At 41.9% G+C, this 23,367-nt stretch overlaps 1 protein-coding gene across 1 annotated transcript in view; it reads left to right on the top strand.

Annotated features, from left to right (window-relative positions):
- Positions 1-23,367, top strand: part of LOC137321992 (prolyl endopeptidase-like) — a 177,975-nt gene that overhangs the window by 49,766 nt on the left and 104,842 nt on the right. Inside the window, exons 6-9 of the mRNA XM_067984954.1 lie at positions 2,275-2,396; positions 10,129-10,234; positions 14,835-15,026; positions 21,146-21,343. Coding sequence (XP_067841055.1) covers positions 2,275-2,396; positions 10,129-10,234; positions 14,835-15,026; positions 21,146-21,343 — 618 coding nt within the window. The remainder of the gene's footprint in view (positions 1-2,274; positions 2,397-10,128; positions 10,235-14,834; positions 15,027-21,145; positions 21,344-23,367) is intronic.

Genomic DNA, 23,367 nt, shown 5'->3' with positions numbered 1-23,367 from the left:
TATCTAAGGATGTTTGGAAGATTATGGCCAGTAACTGCAATTTCCACCATTACATCCCTCAGCAACCTAGGATGCATCCCATCTGGACTGGTTGACTTATCTACTTTAAGTACAGCTAGCCTTTCTAGTACCTCTTCTTTATCAATTTTTAGCCCATCCAGTATCTCAACTACCTCTTTTACTGTGACTTTGGCAGCATCTTCTTCTTTGGTGAAGACAGATGCAAAGCACTCATTTAGTACCACAGCCATGCCCTCTGCCTCCAAGTGTAGATCTCCTTTTTGATTCCTAATCGGTCCCACCTCCTCTTACTACCCGTTTACTGTTTACATACTTATAGAAGACTTTTGGATTCCCTTTCATGTTAGCCACCTGTCTATTCTCATACTCTCTCTTTGCCCCTCTTATTTCCTTTTCGCTTCCCCTCTGAACTTTCTATATTCAGCCTGGTTCTCACTTGTATTATCAATCTGACATCTGTCATACGCCCCTTTTTTCTGTTTCATTTTACTCTCTACCTCTTTTGTCATCCAGGGAGCTCTGGCTTTAGTTGCCTTGCCTTTCTCCCTCCTGAATGTACCTAGATTGTACCTGAACCATCTCTTCCTTAAAGGCTGCCCATTGTTCAATTACAGTTTTGCCTGCCAATCTTTGATTCCAATTTACCTGGGCCAGATCTGTTCTCATCCCACTGAAATTGGCCCTCCTCCAGTTGAGTATTTTTACTTTAAAGTGCTCCTTGTCCTTTTCCATTGCTAATCTAAACCTTATGATACTATGATTGCTGTTCCATAAATGTTCCCCCACTGACACTTGCTCCATCTGGCCCACCTCATTCCCAGAACTAGATCCAGCAATGCCTCCTTCCTCATTGGGCTAGAAATGTACTGGTCAAGAAAGCTCTCCTGAACACTTCAAAAATTCCTCCCTCTCTTTCCCCCCTTATACTATCCCAGTCTATATTAGGATAGTTGAAGTCCCCCATTATCACTACTCTATGGCTCTTGCACATCTCTGTAATTTCCCTGCAAATTTGCTCCTCTACATCCTTCCCACGAGTTGGTGGCCTATAGAATACACCCTGTAGTGCAATGGCACCTCTATTGTTTCTTAACTCTAACCAAATAGATTCTGTCTTTGACCCTTCCAGGACATCCTCTGCCTCTAGCACTGCAATATTCTCCTTAATCAATGCTGCCACCCTTTCCCCCCCCCCCCACCCTTACTTTCCTTCCCTATCTTTCCTGAACACCTTGTATCCAAGAGTATTTAGCACCCAATCCTGCCCTTTTTTGAGCCAGGTCTCTGTTATCGCCACAGCATCATATTCCCATGTGGCTAATTGCATCTGCAGCTCACCAACCTTGTTTACTACGCTTCGTGTGTTTACCCACATAAGAACATAACATGAACTGTAAACATATCTTAGACCTTGTATTCTTAATCTGATCCCACCTAATACGGTACTAATTCTTACTCTAGTGCTAACTGTCTCTCCCAATCCTTTGTGCACCTTGCTTCTCCTTTCCAATGCTACATCCTGGTGCCCATCCCCCTGCCAGATTCGTTTAAACTTCCCTCACGGCACTAGCGAACCTCCCCGCAAGCACATGGGTCCCAGCTCTGTTGAAGTGCAACATGTCTGGCCTGTACAGGTCGCACTTCCCCCAGAACTGGTCCCAATGCCCCAGGAATCTAAAGTCCTCCCTCCTGCACCATCTCTCCAGCCACGCATTCATCTGCTCTGTCCTCCTATTTCTATACTCACTAGCGCGTTGCACCGGTAGTAGTCCGGAGATTACTACCTTTATCAATTAGTACCTTTATCCAGATTAGTATTGGAGGCAAAAGCCCTGGAATCATTTAAGAAAGTGTTCAATTCTATAGTGGGTGTTGTTAGGATCTCTTTGCATGGATGAACCAAATTACATTATCAGTAATTATCATGTGATCATTTAACTGTTTTCTGTTGAGCAGTTTGCAAGTTACTTATCACATTAACTCTGTCTGTAATTGTATCTGTGGTTTCTCTTCCCCCTCTCCACCTACATTCCCTTCTCTCTTTTTCTAACCTTACTAAAATGCATGCTTATCTCTTAGACACCCAACATGTCATTTTTCTTTACTATTGCTGACTGACCTGCTTTATATTTTCTGTTTTTATTTCTATTTTACTGTTCCCTTTTGTTTAAACCAATTGCTTTACAGTAAAGCTTTTTTAAAATATGAAAATGGTGATGGCATATCTCCTATATTTGTCATTCTTCTTATCAGGTACCGAAACCTCTATGAATCTTCATCAGAAATTGTACTATCACATACTGGGATTTCAACAGTCTGAAGATATATTGTGTGCTGAATTTCCTGACTACTCCAAGTGGATGGGTGGAGCTGAGGTATTGTCAAATGATGGTTTCACCTTCAATATTACTCATTGTAATAATAAGTTGCTGTGTTTTGTTCACTGCTACACTGATAACTCAGTTGTGATTAGGAACCAATCTTTTGAGTGACAGGAGGGAAGAGAGGAGTTGAAGTGCAAGGTCAGCTGATGACCCAAGTCCCCCAGGTTATGCCACATTATGCTAAAATATTTTGCCACCAGCCTACCCAAGTTCATCGCTCAGTAAAGCTGATTAAAGGCAGTCTTATTCTTACATTAATATGATTTTTGAACAAATGTAGTGTTGCTAGGTAATTCAAAACTTAGTTATGGCAACTAAGATGGTCCTAGGTTGGTATTAGGTACTAGGAGAAATGTTATTAGAAAGAGAATGTCAAAAAAAGTGTTTTCTTGTCTTTACAATATTCTCATATGTAATGAAGTCATTGACTCATGCAGGGTACAGTTTCACAGTGACAGCTGTCCTGTGTACCTTACCCAAGTATCCATTCTTCAACTGTCAGCCTATGCATTGAACATTGGCCAGCTATTTCACCATGGGGGACGTTGCATCCAAGCCCAATTCTATTTCCACCTGATGTCAGGTGCACTTTCCAGCTGAGGGCACTAGAATTTTTCTCCCTTGTCCGTAGCCCTGGGGGTGCTGATGCTAATGGTAGTGCCCCTACTGCCATCCTGCTAAGATCATCTAACAGCACAGACCTGAGCAGTTAACTGATCGCAACAAGATGGCAGTAGGGGCACTATCATTAGCACCCCTGGGTCAGGGAGAGGGGAAACTGTACAACAGGGCAATTTTTTTAAGCAACTTGAGGACATCAAAAATACATTTTTTTTAAACGGACAAAAGTTTTTAATTTTCAGCAGCCTCCATGAACCGATGGATTGAGGCCATGGCTCGATACTGTTCTGCAGGGAAGGATGACGAGGAATGATATGTTTGCTGTTTTGATGATGTGACCCTAACCGTAACCACTCCCAAGCCATTTATAAAATGAACCACGGTCCCCAGGCTTCAGATTTTTTCTATCCTGTCCGAGAAACATTCTGGTCCTCACATGGGACAGGTTCATTAGTGTACATATTGTTTGTCTTACTGGTTTTTTAAAGTTTAAATAAACTGAAATCTTGTATGGGATAGAGAGAGAAGGCTTACCTTGTGTAGAATGTGGAAGCAACAAAGGTCACATGGGTGATAGGAACATAGGAACAGAAGTAGGCCATTCAGCCCCTCGTGCCTGCTCCGCCATTTGATAAGATCATGGCTGATCTGTGATCTAACTCCATGTACCTGCCTTTGGCCCATATCCCTTAATACCTTTGGTTGCCAAAAAGCTATCTATCTCAGATTTAAATTTAGCAATTGAGCTAGTATCAATTGCCGTTTGCGGAAGAGAGTTCCAAACTTCTACCACCCTTTGTGTGTAGAAATGTTTTCTAATCTCGCTCCTGAAAGGTCTGGCTCTAATTTTTAAACTGTGCCCCCTACTCCTAGAATCCCCAACCAGCAGAAATAGTTTCTCTCTATCCACCCTATCCATTCCCCTTAATATCTTATAAACTTTGATCAGATCACCCCTTAACCTTCGAAACTCTAGAGAATACAACCCCAATTTGTGTAATCTCTCCTCATAACTTAACCCTTGAAGTCCGGGTATCATTCTGTTCTGTATGCTATGATGTTAACACTTTCCAGAGAGACATTGATTCGTATGACATGTCCCTGGCAGAACAAGACTAAGCTACATCCTAAATTCGGCAATGCAAGGAGGGTGCCTTCAATTGATACAAAGATGGAAGGGAAAGTGGAGAGTGAGGAGGACATAAAAAACCTACAGGGGGATATAGACAGGCTGGGTGAGTGGGCGGAGATTTGGCAGATGCAATACAATATTGGAAAATGTGAGGTTATGCACTTTGGCAGGAAAAATCAGAGAGCAAGTTATTATCTTAAAGGCGAGAAACTGGAAAGTACTGCAGTACAACGGGATCTGGGGGTCCTAGTGCAAGAAAATCAAAAAGTTAGTATGCAGGTGATCAAGAAGGCCAACGGAATGTTGGCTTTTATTGCTCGGGGGATAGAATATAAAAACAGGGAGGTATTTCTGCAGTTATATAAGGTATTGGTGAGACCGCACCTGGAATACTGCATACAGTTTTGGTCTCCATACTTAAGAAAAGACATACTTGCTCTCGAGGCAGTACAAAGAAGGTTCACTCGGTTAATCCCGGGGATGAGGGGGCGGACATATGAGGAGAGGTTGAGTAGATTGGGACTCTACTCATTGGAGTTCAGAAGAATGAGAGGCGATCTTATTGAAACATATAAGATTGTGAAGGGCGCTTGATCGGGTGGATGCGGTAAGGATGTTCCCAAGGATGGGTGAAACTAGAACTAGGGGGCATAATCTTAGAATAAGGGGGCTGCTCTTTCAAAACTGAGATGAGGAGAAACTTCTTCACTCAGAGGGTAGTAGGTATGTGGAATTTGCTGCCCCAGGAAGCTACATCATTAAATAAATTTAAAACAGAAATAGACAGTTTCCTAGAAGTAAAGGGAATTAGGGGTTACGGGGAGCGGGCAGGAAATTGGACATGAATTTAGATTTGAGATTAGGATCAGATCAGCCATGATCAGATCAGCCATGATCTTATTGAAAGGCGGAGCAGGCTCGAGGGGCCGATTGACCTACTCCTGCTCCTATTTCTTATGTTCTTAATTAACATAAAGATCTGGCAAGGAATCTAATTGTTTTTATGTAGCTTTGAAGTTTTGAAATGCAATAATATGCGACGTTGCACATCATTTATGTTGCTGTCGCTGACTTGGTGTTTAGCCATAATCCCATAACTCTCAGAACCAAGACCTGATTTCAGCTATTAAAAATCTGACACTAGTTTGTGTATTTTTGCAGTCAGCCCTGTGATGTTTGCTGTTTTATTTTTACCTTCATGATCATTCTACAGAAGCTTTGAGAATGTGTTATTCACAGGAAAAAAAAATTAGAACACTTTCTAAAAATAAAATGAATTACTTGTGAGCTTTGATGTGAGAAGTTCAAAGTATGCACGTGCTTGGTGAAAAACATATTATAGCACTAATGTAATTTGTATTGAATTTTATGCTAGCGGTAGAATTCTAATGTGTAGGTTTAGTTGTTCAATGGTTCTGGTAATTGATATATGTTGCTGTGCTCTGTGAAAAATCCTTTATTTTAGTAAATTAAACTATTACCTTGCTGAATAATAAACACTGTCCTTGGCACCACAAATATTATTAGCTTGTTGGTTTCAGACTTTGAACAATTTCTATTCTTGAGCAGAAAACTGGTCCACAGTCTGCATCCTGAATCTCTCATATCTACGGAACTGCAGCTGACCTCAATATCTTTGCGCACCAATGCTATTGTGCCCTCTTTACAATGGTTTCCCTTGTTTAGCTTTCCTACAGCCAGAGACTAGCAGAAGAAATGGCTAAAAGTAAAATATTTAGGAAAATACTTCATATGCTGCATGATATATGCAAGTGCTCAGTGTCATCTTCAAAAACATGCAAACTGAAATACTGCTATGCACAGACACAATTTATGTTTTCCCCTGAGAAAAACTGATTGGAATTTAAAGATTAAAAAAAGCTGTCACAAATGTGTAATCAGTGCTGTGTGTCTGCCTGTCTCTCTCAATTTATTTCTCTGTTTGTGATGTAATAAGAATAAGTTCAGTAATAAGAAAATTGGAGGGGCCTATTGGCAACAACCCAGGAATTGTATCAGGATAAGACTCTGATATGCTCACTCCAGTGACCCTGCAAAGTTCTCCTCACTAACATCTGAGAGCTGATGCCCAAGTTGGAACAGCTGTCCAACAGCCTAGTCAACCTGACGTAGTGGCACTCAAAGAATCATATCTATCAGCCAACATCCCGGACTCCTCTATCATCATCGCTCAGTATGTCCTGTCCTTTTCTTTCTGGCAAGTAGGACAGGATCTTCCAGAGAAAGGGGCACAGTGATACACAATTGGGTGGGAATGGTCCTAGGGGTCCTCATCATTGACTCTGGACCCCATGAAGTCTCGTGGCTTCAGGTCAAACAAGGTCAAGGAAAACTCATGCTGATCCCCATCTACCACCCTTCACAACTGACAAATCAGTACTGCTTTACGTTGAACATCGCTTGGAGGGAAACAAAGGCGTTAAATTGTACCCTGAGTGGGGACTTCCATATCCACCAGCAAGAGCAGTTCAGAAGTACTACCAGTGACCAGGCTCGCAAAGTCCTCAAGGACATAGCTAAAAGAGTGAGCCTATGTCAGATGGTGAGGGAGCCTACATGAGGAACTAATCTACCTGACCTCGCCCTCACCAACGTAACTGTTGCAGACACATCTGTTCACTATTACATTGGTAGAAGTGACCACTGCACAGTCCTTTTGAAGACAAAGTCTTGTCTCTACTGTAAGGACGTTCTCCATCATGTAATGTGGCATTACCACTGTGCTAAGTGGGACAGATCTAGCAGCCATAAATATGCATTCACCAGGCACTGTGAGCCATCAGTAGCAGTAGAATTGTAGACCACCACAATCTGTAACGTCATGGCCCAGCATAAGCCTCACTCTTTGAATGCCATCAAGCCAAGAGATCAACCTCGCTTCAATGGGGAATATAGAAGAGCAATACCAGCCGTACCTAAATGAGGTACGGACCTAGTGAAACAACTACACAGTGCTGTCTGCCTGCACGGTAAAAACTAAAAGCAGCAGGCTGTGGACAAAGCTAAGTGGTCCCACAGCCAATGGATCAGAGCAAAGCTCTATAGCTCAACCACATTCAGTCAAGGATGGTGATAGACAGCCAGGAAATTAACAGGTAGAAGCTCCATGAGCATCCCCATCCTTAACCATGGTGGAGTCCATCTCGTGAGTGCAAGAGGCAAGACTGAAGTGTTGGAGGTGGGTTCAGCCAATGGTATCAAATGAATGATCCAACTTGACCTCTTGTTGCGGTCCCCACCATCATAAATGCCAGGGTCCTGCCAAATTCATTCAGTCCATGTGACATTAAGTGGCGAGTGCACTAGACACAGCAAAGGCAATGGGCTCTGACAATATCCCGCTTTAATGCTGAAGACCTGTGCATCAGAGCTAGTTGCTCCCCTAGCCAAGCTGTTCCAGTACAGCTACGATACTAGCATCGACCCAACAACGACAACTTGCATTTATATTGTGCCTTCAATGTAGTAAAACATCCCAAGGCGCTTCAGCAATGTGGAAGATTGCCTAGGTATCTTCTATCCACAAAAAACAAGGTAAATCTGACCCAGCCTGCTTCCCCCTATCAGCCACATCACAGTCAGCAATGCCACAGGAGTCATTAGCAATGCCATCAAGTGAAACCTACACACCAATAATTTGCTTATTAATGCTTAGTTCAGGTTCTGCTAGAAACACTTGGCTCTTATCAATGTCTTGATCCAAACATGGATACAAGCTGAATGCCAGAGGAGAGGTGAGAGCAGCTACCTTTGACATCAAAGCAGAATATGACCAACTATGGTGCCGGAACTGAATCAATTAACTCAGAGAAAATCCTGCCACAAAAGAAGATAACTGGTTTTTGGAGGCCAGTCGACATAGTCCCAGAACATCACTGCTAGAGTTCCTCGGAGGTGTCCCCTGCCCAATTACCTACAACTGCTTCATCAATGATCTTCCTGTACCATAAGGTCAAGTTGGGGTTGTTCACTGATGACTTAAGTGTTCACTCTATTTCCAACTCCTCCAATAACAAAGTAGCCATGCCAGCCTACAGCAGGACCTGGGTAACAAAGAGGCTGACAAGTGGCAGGTACAATTCGTGCCACACAAGTGCCAGATAATGATTGTCTCGAAGAAGGGAAATCCCAGCCAGCTCCTCTAGACCTTCAATAGCTCTACCGTCGTCGAGTCTCCCACCCTCATCTTGGGATTGACTATTAATCAGAAGCTTACCTGGACCAACCATGTCAACACCATGACTACAAGAGCAAGGCAGAGGCTGGAAACTCTTGAGGATCAGTTCACCACCTGACTCCTCAAACCATCTGCATAGCTCAAGTCAGAGGAGTGTATTGGAATTCTCACCACTCTCCTGGATAGGTGCTGGCACAACAACACTCAAGGATTGGCATTAAATTTATTTTATATACTAGTCGATCTCCTACAACATTGTACATAGGGAGTCGGCACTTTTATTGTCAAATCTGGATGCTGGTCTGTGCACTCAGATTATGTTGTCTTTATTTAATTGTGTGTGTATATATAACACAGATTTCTCAGTTTGAAGAAACATACTGAGCAAGCATATAAAATAGAGTGTGAAGATTTACCAAGTGCTTTGGTAGGCTTGCTCAATTATTTTAATATTGGTTGTTGCAACACATTTAATTTAATATTTACACAGTTTGATGGAAACGAAGAAGTGAGTAAATGAATTAAAACTCAAAGATTGAATGAATTAATTTGTACCACAAGCAGAGTGATTAATTTATTTAATTTTCACCCAGTTAATTACCAAATTACTTAATTTATTTTCAAATTGGAATCTTGTGGATGGGAGATGTTTTAATTTTATATTATACAGAGCACCACGCATGAGGGAAATTCTGAAGGCTTCCAATTTCTTAAAATGTATATTTTGGGAGTTTATTGGTAATAGAGGCAGAAGCATTTATTTATTTAACAAATAGGGATGATGGCTTGAGAGTTTAGGGTTGTCAGCCTTCCAGGGTTGTTCTGGAATCTCCAGGATCCAGGAATTAAATTTTACCTGAGGAAGGAGGAAGTCTCCGAAAGCTTGTGAATTTAAAATAAAATTGCTGGACTATAACTTGGTGTTGTAAAATTGTTTACAATTGTCAACCCCAGTCCATCACCGGCATGTCCACACCAGGAATTAAAGATTAATCTCCTGGACAGTGCCACAAGCAACCTGGAAGAAAAATCATAGGGGTGTTTAAACATTTGTCTTTTTTTCATTTTATTTGGACACTTTTGTTTTATTAGTTATAAAAATATTGGAGATGGGGCAAAAAGGCTGTTTGACTAGCTGACAGTCAGGAATCATCCAGTCGGGTAATGAAGAGTCTGTTTGTTTCCAATTACTGGTGCACTGCGAGGATCCAAGTGAGTGAGTTGGAAGGGCAACTAGATGCCCGTTCAGGTTAAAAAGAAAATGGGGACATGGGGTAATAGGGACTGAGACAAATAATGGGGAGGGGTGGGGGGCGGACATTGCCACATGTAGTGGGAGGCCTGCAATTGTAAAGGAGAGAGGCAAAATAACTAGGGGAAATATTCTGTCTCCCACTGACTTATTTAACAAGCATATTAGATGTACAAACTAAAAAATTCCTATCTTTGTAGACACTAGGAAGATTTTTTTTTTGTAGTGGATTGGATGAGGTTGGTTTCAGACTTTAGGTGGATCAGCAACCCCACCAAAGTTATCAAAATCCAAGTTTATATGCAACTTTCCTTTGGATAGTTATTGTCTTCATTTTTTAACTTATTTACACAAGTATAGTTTAAGACCAGTTATCATTTATCAAATACTTCATTATTTTGACTTGATAACAGACTTTTCTTAATAGTTTAAGAAAAAAAGGCTTCTTAACTGATTCACTTGGGTAACTTAATGTTACTGGCATCTCTATATTTGAGAATTTATTTCTGTCTTTGTGCAGGTATCAGATGATGGACGGTATGTTCTCCTGTCTATTCGAGAGGGCTGTGACCCAGTCAATCGACTTTGGTATTGTGACCTGAAAGAGTTGCCTGATGGTATTAAAGGTAAACAGCTCTGGCATTTTAGTCTCTGCCACATACGATGGGTTAGTTCTTAAGGGGTGTGCAACTGACCTTTAAAGAATTTGAAGTTAAAGTGTCCCAGTTTCCTTTTAGCTTTTTGACTCCATTCTCCACATACCATCGGTGTAAAAAAAATTATCTTGTAAAATAAGTATTATTGTTCTCAGTGACTGAAATTACTCAGTATCGTGTATTGTTTCCTTCATGAATGCAGCCGTCATAAAGCCTTTACCAAAATAGATTTAAAATATGAAAACAAAGTTCTATTTGTCTCTTTATGGCAATCACTCTTTGGAAAAAATAATACTCCCCTGTTGTCTCCAAGGTGGCAACTCTTGATGAGGCACATGGGCACTGGCAGTACTTGAGTAATTTGCCCAAGTAACTGCACTTCCTTTGTAAGCCTACGATCCTTGTGGATTTCCACCAGGTATCACAGATGGGGTGGGGGTAGACACAAGTTATTATTTTATTCTTTTCCCATCTTTTAGATCGCGCATTAGCATATAGATATATCGGTCAAAAGAACTATGCAGCAACCTATACACAACTCCCAAGTCTCTGCCAACATTGTGAGAAAAAAAAATGATCACTGGCTAGGAGGGTTACATGATATTTGATGAAAGACACAATTTGGCCTTGGTGGAGCAACTCTCACAACATGGTAATGCCCTTCTCTTACCATGCCTCATCTTCACCAGTTCTGAGAAACCAGCAAATTTAGTTTCGAAAAGCTAAGTTACACTTATAATGCCTGACATTATAAAGTAGAAGTGGGAAGGGACCCTGGCAGTGAGGATAGACAGGCTGGGACTTAGATGTAGGCTAGCAGTGAAGATGAAGCACCCCTGCTTCTTAATTAATTTGTCTGAGATTTAATAGTAGTTCTGGCCTTCATTGTTGTACTTACTTGCCCAAGTGAAGGCGGGAATTTAACAAAAACTGTAACTTAAAGAAATGTAGCTGCAGCAGACCCTGAAGGGTATGGGTAGCGAAGCCTAATGAGGGGCGGCAGGACAGTTTGGGGAGTGAGGCTGTGAAGTGGGTTGGGCAGCAGCAGGGTTTCCACTGAGTGGGACCAGGTAGAGCAGGTAGAAAAGTCTACAGAGCAGGTGGAGACACAAATAAACAGCAGGATAGGCTGGGAATGTCAGCTGAGACAGTAGAGGTGGAAAATGTGGCAGAAGGGTTGGAGATAGTGGGGTTGCAGGAGAGTACGGTATGAGAAGCAAGGGAAGAGTGATGGGCTGCAGGGGCAGCAGAGTAGATTAAAGCCATGAAAATATAAGTAATTTGTTTTTACTTTCAGTTAATGAAAGAAATAAAATTAAATATGTAACCTAAAAAGACAATAGTAGAAAAAGCAAAAGGTGCAGAGACTTGCATCACAATTCCACCAATGGTGGGAGGACTAAATACCGGGCCTTAGTGTTACCCATTTAAAGGCGTTAAGGTTACACTTTAAGTGTTATTAATAGCACAAAAGTGTGACTAAATTGCCACAACAGGAAATAGGTATGACAAAATCTCAAGATTTTAAATTATTATAGATGTATACATTAAAAGACTTGTACATAGTCTGTACTTCCTTTAACAAACTTCCTGGCATACTTTTCAGTCAAATTTTTCACTCTTAATCCTATTCACATTTCTTTCAATTATCTCCAAATATGTTCTAATCTGCGCAAATTTGTCATGTTTATCTCTGATTAACTTATTGAAACACCTGATTGACTGTCATTTACGCTTTCTGAACAAGCAACAGCTGGAAGACTGCAAGCAGTAATTAAGCAATCCCAAGTATTTTCCATGATTTTGCAATCTTCAGTATTTTGTCCTTAATTTGTTCTCTGAAATTTGTTCCCTGAAATATCTGAATAAATATATATTTTGAAAAATTCTGTGTGTGTGCACATTTCCTGTTCAACTAAACCTCTACTTTTGTCACAATTTTATGTCAACGCTAATCTTGAAATTGCCTCTGTAAACATAATGGAGTTGAGTTTTCACTAGCTTCTGCTAGTTATATCAGCGCAATCCAGGTGGAATTGACCGAACCAGTGCAAAAGATCAGGGAATTTTGAGTGAGTTACACCCAAAACCACTTACATCTGTGCTTTCCGTGATCTTTTATGCTGGTTCACGATTCAATTCACCTGGATCAGGCCCCACTCACACAACTGACCATGCCCCCAGGTCGAAATTGAGAGATTCCACTGATTGCGCTGGTCCGGGAAGGCTCTTCATTTTCTGAGCCACTCATGTTTTAAAAGTTTTTTCATATCAAAAAATATTTAATTCACTAAGGAACTGACTAATGTACACCCAGTGAAACTATTAAATGGTTTACTATAGTTTTTTAAAGTCATTTTCAGTAAATCAGATTACTCACAGGTGGAGGACCGGAGACCCTTATTAAAAATGCTTATTTTTAGTGATAAACCCATTTTCAGCTGTATTAATAAAACTGCACCAGGTTACCATTCTTATATACATCAAGGAATACTTTTTAACGGGAAAAAAAAGAATTACATTCTATTGCGCTGCCCGATTGCACTGGTCCATAGAAGATTTTAAGTTTGTGATTATGCAAATGAATTTTAACAGAAACTTGAACTGTCATCTAACCAGTGCAATTTGGGCGCAATTTCCCGATTATGCCCAAAATGGAAATACTATCCCAATGGGATTTCTGTTTGTAAGTTCTGTTCAGTAGAGAAAAAGTACTTGAGAAACTAATAGGACTAAAAGCCGATAAATCCCCCGGACTTGATGGCCTACATCCTAGGGTTCTGAAAGAGGTGGCTGCAGAGATAGTGGATGCATTGGTTATGATCTTCCAAAATTCCCTAGATTCCAGAACGGTCCTAGCGGATTGGAAGGTAGCTAAGGTAACCCCGCTATTCAGGAAAGGAGGGAGAGAGAAAACAGGGAACTACAGGCCAGTTAGCCTGACATCAGTCGTCAGGAAAATGCTGGAATCTATTATTAAGGAAGTAGTAACAGGGCACTTAAAACATCATAATATGATCAGGCAGAGTCAACATGGTCTTATGAAAGAGAAATCGGTGACAAATCTATTAGAGTTTTTTAAGGATGTAACTAGCAGGGTAGATAAAGGGGAACCAGTGGATGTAGTATATTTGGATTTTCAAAAGGCATTTGGTAAGGTGCCACGTAAAAGGTTGTTGGGCAAGATAAGGGCTCAAGGAGTTGCGGGTAACTTATTAGCATAGATAGAGGATTGGTTAACGGACAGAAAAGAGAGAATGGTTAAACGGGTCATTTTCAGGTTGGCAGGCTGTAACTAGTGGAGTGCCGCAAGGATCAGTGCTTGGGCCTCAGCTATTTACAATCTATATTAATGACTTGGATGAAGGGACCGAGTGTAGCATATCCAAGTTTGCTGACGATACAAAGCTAGGTGGGAAAATAATCTGTGAGGAGGACACAGAGTCTGCAAAGGGATATAGACAGGTTAAGTGAGTGGGTAAGAAGGTGGCAGATGGAGTATAATGTGGGGAAATGTGAGGTTATTCACTTTGGTCGGAAGAATAGAAAACAGAATATTTTTTAAATGGTGAGAAACTATTAAATGTTGGTGTTCAGAGAGACTTGAGTGTCCTGGTACAAGAAACACAGGAAGTTAGCATGCAGCTACAGCAGGCAATTAGGAAAGCAAAAGGCATGTTTGCCTTTATTGGAAGGGGGTTGGAGTACAACAGTAAGGAAGTCTTACTACAATTGCACAGGGCTTTGGTGAGTCCTCACCTGGAGTACTGCGTAGAGTTTTGGTCTCCTTATCTATGGAAAGATATACTTGCCTTAGAGGCGGTGCAATGAAGGTTCACTAGATTAATTCCTGGGATCAGAGGGTTGTCCTATGAGGAGAGGTTGAGTAAAATGGGCCTATACTCTGGAGTTTAGAAGAATGAGAGGTGATCCCATTGAAACATATAAGATTCTGAGGGGGCTTGACCGGGGTAGATGCTGAGAGGTTGTTTACCCTGGCTGGAGAGTCCAGAACTAGAGGGCATAGTCGCAGGATAGGGGTCAGCCATTTAAGACTGAGATAAGGCATTTCTTCACTCAGAGGGTTGTGAATCTTTGGAATTCTCTACCCTAGAGGGCTGTGGATGCTGAGTCATTGAGTATATTCAAGACTGAGATGGATAGATTTTTGGACTCTAGGGGAATCAAGGGATATGGGGTGCAATTGAAGCTGAAGATCAGCCATGATCTGATTGAATGGCGGAGCAGGCTCGAGGGGCCGTGTGGCCTAGTCCTGCTCCTATTTCTTCTGTTCTGTTATGTTCTTGTATAAACAGCTCCTTTAATGCTGTAGTGCAGGCTGTAGAAGGGTGTACTTACAAACTCTGGCCATCAGGTGGCTCTGCAGAGTAATTTTTCCGCAGCCCAACTCTGCCATCTTTACCTGAGGATATTATATAGACAAACGGAATCTGCGATGGGATGAATTGTATGTGGCCTGTTGCTTACTTATGTTATCAAACAGCAATATTTAGTGTTTATGGAAGCCACCTTCTGAGACAAATTAATCAATTAAGTTCTGTTTTAATAGGAATTCTGCCTTGGGTCAAGCTGGTGGATAACTTCGATGCAGAGTATGAATATGTCACTAATGAAGGGACAGTATTCACATTCAAAACAAATCTCAATTCTCCTAGTTACCGCTTAATTAATATTGACTTCAGTAATCCCGATTCCGCCAAGTGGAAAACCTTAGTTGCAGAGCATGAGAAAGATGTACTAGGTAAGTGTGAGATTTGTTTTTTGTAAAATTTATTTTTTATCACAAATTAAGTATTTTTCTCTCCATAGGTTTTCTCCAACATTCCCTGAGTTGCGCCCGTGACATTCTTGATCCAGTTACTTGGAGGTATATGAAAGATACCTGGGCTGAATTGACGTGTGCGTGTGTGTTGGACGCGATGTTTAAGACGAGACCTTACATAGTATTACATAGAATGTACAGCACCGAAACAGGCCCAACTGGTCCATGCCGGTGCTAATGCTCCACACAAGCCTCCTCCCTCCCTACTTCATCTAACCCTATCAGCATATCCTTCTATTCCTTTCTCCTCGTGTGTTTAACTAGCTTCCCCTTAAACTCACCAAGTGAAAATCACACGTATTGTGCCTACATTGTAATCTAGTATTTTTTTTATTCATTCATGGGATGTGGGCGTCGCTGGCAAGGCCAACATTTATTGTCTATCCCTAATTGCCCTTGAGAAGGTGGTGATGAGCCGCCGCCTTGAACCGCTGCAGTCCGTGTGGTGAAGGTACTCCCACAGTACTGTTAGGAAGGGAGTTCCAGGATTTTGACCCAGTGACGATGAAGGAATGGCGATATATTTCCAAGTCAGGATGTTTTGTGACTTGGAGGGGAACGTACATGTGGTGGTGTTCCCATGTGCCTGCTGCTCTTGTCCTTCTAGGTGGTAGAGGTTACGGGTTTGGGAGGTGCTGTCGAAGAAGCCTTGGCGAGTTGCTGCAATGGATCCTGTAGATGCTACACACTGCAGCCACGGTGCACTGGTGGTGAAGGGAGTGAATGTTTAGGGTGGTGGATGGGGTGCCAATCAAGCGGGCTGCTTTGTCCTGGATGGTTTCGAGCTTCTTGAGTGTTGTTGGAGCTGCACTCATCCAGGCAAGTGGAGAGTATTCCATCACACTCCTGACTTGTGCCTTGTAGATGGTGGAAAGGCTTTGGGGAGTCAGGAGGTGAGTCACTCGCCGCAGAATACCCAGCCTCTGACCTGCTCTTGTAGCCTCAGTATTTATGTGGCTGGTCCAGTTAAGTTTCTGGTCAGCGGTGACCAGAAACTTAACTATATTGATACATCCGTGGACTATGGCACCCCATTTATCCGTATATTAGTTTTCCCCACTCTTTGTCTTACCCACTTATGCCAGTAGGTTTGTAACCAGTTCAGGGGAGCAGTCATTCGCCTCTTGTTTTTTTCTCTTCCCTTTCTGTGTAGGGAACTCAGGAATATATTCGTTCCTTTGCAGCAATTGTGTTGTCCTACCAATATTATGGCATTGGACCACTGCATAATATTTTTAATGGAATGTTACAAATGCATAATTCTACCAGCTTTAATAATTATCTTTATATGACGATACCTGTACAATTTTCAAATAATCAGTTTTTGTTTTAAGATATCTGACACAATTTTCTTCCACAAATTTAAATGCTCTGTTAAATGTTCTTAAAATTGTATTTGTATTTATTTCATGATCTACTTCGTAGAGATTGTGGAATGATGCGAGATCTTGAACACACTCTATAGGCCTATTCATTTCAGTAATGCCCACAATGTATCCTTTCAGTTTAAATGAAAGGAAATTACATACTATTAGACCTATTTACATCAGCTAAACTACTATACATATAACTGGGATAATGACTGGAAGCTGACAAAGGCCATAGGGCCTGGTATTTACATTGGTTCTCTTTTGATGCAGTGGCAGCCTCCTGGAACATTACCTTTAACATACAGAATGCAAGCAGACTGACATCATCAATATACGATGGAATGATGGTCTGGGAATTGTTTCTCCTTTTCAAGTTCACATATTTCAACCAGACCAACTTCAGTATATGTTTAACAATTGGAAATTATGGGCCTGAAATCCAGTGGCCTTTGATCCCAGCGTAAATGCCCAGAATGGCCACACTGGACCCTACTGTGGTCAGGGGTAACTTCCCCACTTACCATAAAACTGGAGGGTTCCCGCGCCACTGTGTCTGCATCTCAAGCACTTACCAGCGCAGAGAGGAAGCAGTCATTGCAGCGGACACCAGTTGCTTGTTGTCTCCTCAGAAGGGCCAGGAACAAAAATAAATATTTACGGCCTTCTTGGCCTCCCTTTACAAGGGGGCTAATCACCTTCCTACACCTTGGTCTATTTCGTCAGGCATCCAGGCCCTAGACCCTTGGGTAAGCCTGGTTTCCCACCAATTGGGAGGCCAGTACTTCTCCTTTTACCTGGCACACTGGCTACCTGGTGGATCACAGGGCCGTGGAAACTCCCAGCCTGGGAATCCCCTCCCCCTGGACAATCCCTTGGTTAAATATCTCATTCAAAAGATGATACCTCCAGCAGTGCAGTATTTCCTCAGTACTACACTGAAGTGCCAGTCTAGATCATGTGCTCGAGTCTCTGGAGTGAAGTTTGAACAGCTCATTGGTGGTAAAGGCAATTTGCATTGCAGCCAACCTCACGGATTGACCATCTGCAGACTAACTTTGCCACAGAACAAAAGACATTCTAGGAACACAGCTGGCTTTTATGAGGAAATACATATACTAATAAAGATTTGAAAAACTGAGGCTATTCTCGTTAGAACAGAGGAGATGGGATAGAGGTTTTTAAAATTATGACTGTATAGGATAGGGTAATAGAAACAGACTGCTTCTAGTGGTTGAAGAGTCTAAAACACTGGGACATATAAGATTAAATATAAGAGTTTTGGGACAGAGAGCAGGAGAAACTTTTTTTTCCACAGAGGGTTGTGAAGCTGTGGGATGCACTACCAGAGTTAATGATTGAAGCAGAGACCATATCAACATTTAAGAATAGATTAGATAGGTGGTTAAGAAACGGGGAATAAAGGGATATGGGAACATGGCAAACACATAAGATTGGGACACCAACACAGGATAACAACCAACACAGACTGGTTGAGCTGTGCAACCTGTTTCCGTGTTGGAATATCTATATAATACTACCCAGATATAAATCCCTTTCAGAGCAATAAGCTCCTTTTCACCAGTTTTCATCAGCTTATTAATGAAATCACATTCCAAATTGATTCTGATAACCTGCTAGATTTTTAAAGCAAAGTAAAAATTGCATGCATGTACTTTCTGATTATGGCATGTGACTTGAAATTTGCGATCAATGTTCATCCCCTTTGAGATGCTTGAGACTTGGCAACCTACAGCAAGTTTGGAATTTCTGGAGTTAGATAAAAGAGAGAAGGAAAGATACATGAATTACAACATCAACTTGCACTTAAACGGCACTCCACACATAAACAAGAAATGGACACCATGCCGGAATTGAAAGAATTTTGAGGTGCTGAGGAAACCAAATGCTTGGTCAAAGAGAGAGGTTTATGTTTTTTTAAGGGAGAAATGTAGCAAAGCAAAGTGATTTTGGAAGAGAATTCAAAGTGCAGGGCATAACGAGTAAAGCATTAGACACTGATTTTGGAGTAGTAGGGGTGGGGAGCCAGTAATCCAGAGTCAGGAAGGGAAGGTGTGGGCTGGAATGCAAGGTTGGTAAATGGAGTTGAGGCAGAGATCAACCATGGTCTATTTGAGCAATCTCGAGGGGCTAAATAGCCTACTCCTGTTCCTATGTTCATATATGCAAAACTGACGAAGATTTTCCAAATCGGTTGAGGTGAGGTCATGGAGGGTTTTGAGAACAATAGTAAAGTGTTAGGGTCCCTAATGAGATAGTAGCAATATATTCAGTCGTGGACCCACTACAGTCATGTGTTTGTGTCCTCGAAGAGTCTGTGGTTCCCTTTGAATGTGTAATCTAACTGACGGGTGGTTTGCTATGGAAAGGTCAGCCAACTTTGAGACCTTTAACATCTTGATGCTCCTTCCTCAGGATTTAACTAATGTAAGGAATCTTACAACACCAGGTTATAGTCCAACAAATTTATTTTAAAATCACAAGCTTTCGGAGATTATCTCCTTCGTCAGATGATTGAATGAAAAGGTTCTCAAATCGCATATCTTATACGATGTTGGGACAGCATCACACCAATCAAAAGGTGTCGTTGTTATTCAAACAGGCCAGTCACGGAGAACAGCACGTCCCAGTACACTCGATATACATTGTGTCTTTTACACAGGCAGGCAGAAAGAAACTTAAAATGGCAGAGAGAGAGAGAGAGAGAGAATTTTAAAAAACATATAAATTTTTTCCCCCTTTTTGCTGGTGGGGTTACGTGTAGCGTGACATGAACCCAAGATCCCGGTTGAGGCCGTCCTCATGGGTGCGGAACTTGGCTATCAACTTCTGCTCGACGATTTTGCGTTGTCGTGTGTCTCGAAGGCCCCGGAGCATGGTACATTGGCGAGACCATGCAGACGCTGCGACAACGGATGAACGGACACCGCGCAACAATCGCCAAACAGGAGGGTTCCCTCCCAGTCGGGGAACACTTTAGCAGTCAAGGACATTCAGCCACCGATCTTCGGGTAAGCGTTCTCCAAGGCGGCCTTCGAGACACACGACAACGCAAAATCGTCGAGCAGAAGTTGATAGCCAAGTTCCGCACCCATGAGGACGGCCTCAACCGGGATCTTGGGTTCATGTCACGCTACACGTAACCCCACCAGCAAAAAGGGGGAAAAAATTTATATGTTTTTTAAAATTCTCTCTCTCTCTCTGCCATTTTAAGTTTCTTTCTGCCTGCCTGTGTAAAAGACACAATGTATATCGAGTGTACTGGGACGTGCTGTTCTCCGTGACTGGCCTGTTTGAATAACAACGACACCTTTTGATTGGTGTGATGCTGTCCCAACATCGTATAAGATATGCGATTTGAGAACCTTTTCATTCAATCATCTGACGAAGGAGATAATCTCCGAAAGCTTGTGATTTTAAAATAAATTTGTTGGACTATAACCTGGTGTTGTAAGATTCCTTACATTTGTCCACCCCAGTCCATCACCGGCATCTCCACATCAGGATTTAACTAGGAAGAGGTGTTGACTGATGCTGAGATTTTGAAACCATAACAAGCTAGAAAACTTTCTTGGGTACATTACTCTGAAAATCTTTACATCTTTAGTCTACATTATACAGGAAAGAATTACTATTCGGAACTTCTTCCTTCCCCTGTGCAAAAAGAAAGATCACAGGAGAGCAGTATCACTGACTGAGCTTAAAACATCAGCTTCACATTAGAGACAAAACAAAGCGTTAGTAGGTCCCCTGCATAACCAACGGCCAGCCACTCTCTCTCGGGTTCCTGAACTCATTACAAAGTTCAGTGGAAACATTCCCCAAGAAAGACAGCAATTGCAGGAGTCTTCTGAAGTCTTTCCCGTTAAGTTATAGCTATCACTCTAAACTTAAGTTTGCTTTATGACTACCTGAAAATTCTACTGAATTCTAATCCCTCTGTAGGGCATGCAACACTTGTCAAAAAATGGTACAAGTTTAGATTCCTATAGGTCTCTCCTGGGCTGTTACTTTTTCGGTTCAGCCCATAGTAGAAGATGTCCGACTCTGTCCTAATAAATGTACTGAACTGAATCCATTTGTTAGTTCTTTATACAAAGATGAACATGATATGTTATACTGACTAAGTTACATCACGTGAAGTGTTTTATATTGCTGGGATTCCACGGAGTTGATGTTTCATATAATTGTAGTTTTTTATGTCAAAACTGAAGGAGCAAAGACTGAGTAATACACATCTTCCGGATCAAAAACCTTCATTAAATTCTCCTCTTAATTATTACTTTCAATACATTTAAATTTTATACAGGGATTTTGCTCAGTTTTTGGTCAGTTTGTGTCAGCTGTAGGCATTGACAGTTGCACTCTGTCCATGCTGCATAGTGATTACACAAAGATTTCTGATTGTGACAAAATTACTGCGTGTTCATTGGGAAAATAAATACATTCCATTACTGGAAAATTCTATTTCTTGTACATATTGCATAAATTGTATAATATCCTTCAATTTTTTAGCTTATACATGAATCATCAAAAAAGCACAGAAGTGTAGTATAGATTGTTACCTCACGAGGTCAATATTTGTAAACAAAATTTGGTCTTAATTTCTTTTTCTGATGTATTCACTATTAAAGTTATCCATATTTTCAGAATGGGCAGGATGCGTCAGGACCAACTTTCTGGTTTTATGTTACCTCCATGATGTGAAGCATACGCTACAGCTGCATGAGCTGGCCACAGGCGCACACTTAAAGACATTTCCGTTGGACGTGGGCAGTATTGTGGGCTACAGTGGGCAAAAGAAGGACTCTGAAATCTTCTACCAATTTACTAGTTTCCTGACACCAGGTTAGTAGGCAACCAAATCAGTACAGATTGCTAAGTAAAATTCTGCCCCAAAGACTGAACGCCAGTAGTTTTTTGTTTACAATGAACACATCTATCTTTAAAGAGAAAAGACAAGTTAACATTTTGATTGCAGACCCTTTGTCAGAAGTGGAAATTGTGAGATAAATGCAGTGGCTGAACGGGTGGGGGGGTTGGTGCGCAATAAACCCCCCCATATATTTTGAAGTTGGCTAACGCGGATTTGGACGAATGCCTCCATTTTGCTCCCAGGAACTTCTATCGCCTGTCTTCAGCCTCCAGGTTCGGCCTGCAATTCTTTGTGGTTTCTGGCTCGGCCTTCAGATGCTGCTGAACCTGCTCTTTTTCTAGCATTTCAGATTTCCAGCATCTGCAACTTTTTTTCTTTTTATTTATATCTTTCCTATCCAGTTGTGTGATTTGTTATAACCCGTATACTTATAACCCATATTTTCTCCTTAGTCTGTAATGGAACAGTTGTATTTATGTTAAAATGGTCTGTGAAGTGAAGGAGCATCAAGTCAAAGAGTTGGGTACTTATTTCATATATTGTACATCGAAATATTACTAGAACATCTCTGATATGTTTCCAACAAAAGGGAATGCTTCATTGTGAAAAAATACAGTAATTAGTTGGCTTGAAATGCAGGAGGACAATTAGAGTTTGAGAAGCAGATGATGCCATTAGCACTTGTCTGTTTTCCTTTGCCACTATTTTTCTCTTAGGGCTGACTGATACTTTCAAGACTGCATGACCACTAAAATGTGGTCCAAGTAAAATCAACATGTTTGTTCGCATGACTTCACCAGCACTTGGCACATTTTGTGTGGCTTAATTATTGTTTCTTTTGTCTAACTAGGAGTATTAGCAGCTGTGGAAAACCATGTAATACATGCTAATTATTGGCAGTAATACCAAATTTATCTTTCTTTCCAGTTGATTTTTTTCTTGCTATTTAAATCTAAAACATTTAGGATCTGCTTATAGGGCCCAATATTACCGTGGCGGCGGGTTCGTGGCGGGGGGTAGATCGCGCCCGGTGAAATCAGTCTGCTCCGCACGCAATCGCAGGCTGATTGGATCCACTTACCTGTTCTTCCGGGTTCCCCGCTGCTAAGCTGCGTGGCGGGCGGATTGCGCATGCGCAGTAAGGTCTGTCAGCTGGAGGAGCCCTATTTAAAGGGGCAGTCCTCCACTGACATGCTGCAAGAAATAGGAAAAATTACAGCATGGAGCAGCCCAGGGGGAAGGCTGCTCCCAGGTTTAATGATGCCTCACTCCAGCTCTTATTGAATGGGGTGAGGAGGAGGGGGAGGACAGAGATCTTCCCCGCCCCCCCCCCCCCCCTCCCCGGCGGGCGGGAGGAAGCGGCCTGCCTCTGCCACCAAGAAGGCCTGGCTCGAGGTGGCGGAGGAAGTCACCTGCACCACCGTCCACCTGCATACAGTGCAAGAGGCGCTGCAATGACCTAAGTAGGTCAGCCAAAGTGAGTACACCTACTCATTCCACTACACTCCGTCTGCTACATCACCGCCCCCACCCCACATCTCCTTCTGCACAGCCAACACTACTCTGTCACATCACTCCTCACACCCACTCAAACCTCATCCTCATCTTACCTGCACTTACTCACCTCGCCAGTACTCATCCCGCCACTACCACTCAACCCAATCCTCATACAATCTCATGGCTCTATCTCATACTCACCCTCTCGTGCATCTCTTTCACAGTCAGCCTCACTCAACCTGCCACTACCTGTGCTGCAGCCATAGGACATGCATCACATATGTGCAGTAGGAAGCGTAAGGCAAACTTGTCGTGAGCATGAAGGGGATGCACAAGGGTGTTTGAGGGTTTGTCATGGTTTTTACTTCTATTTAATTTCTGATCAACTCACATTACATATTATATTGGCACCACTACTGCCACGTCTTTGCGAATCTTGTCTGGTTTGTGCAATAATGCCCTTTCCTGAGGATCACAATGAAGACCCACAACTGATGCC

This window comes from Heptranchias perlo, chromosome 5 (assembly GCF_035084215.1).
Source record: "Heptranchias perlo isolate sHepPer1 chromosome 5, sHepPer1.hap1, whole genome shotgun sequence".
NCBI classification, from domain to species: domain Eukaryota; kingdom Metazoa; phylum Chordata; class Chondrichthyes; order Hexanchiformes; family Hexanchidae; genus Heptranchias; species Heptranchias perlo.
Note: the sequence above shows the minus strand (reverse complement) of the source record. Positions and strands in the feature narration are given on the sequence as shown.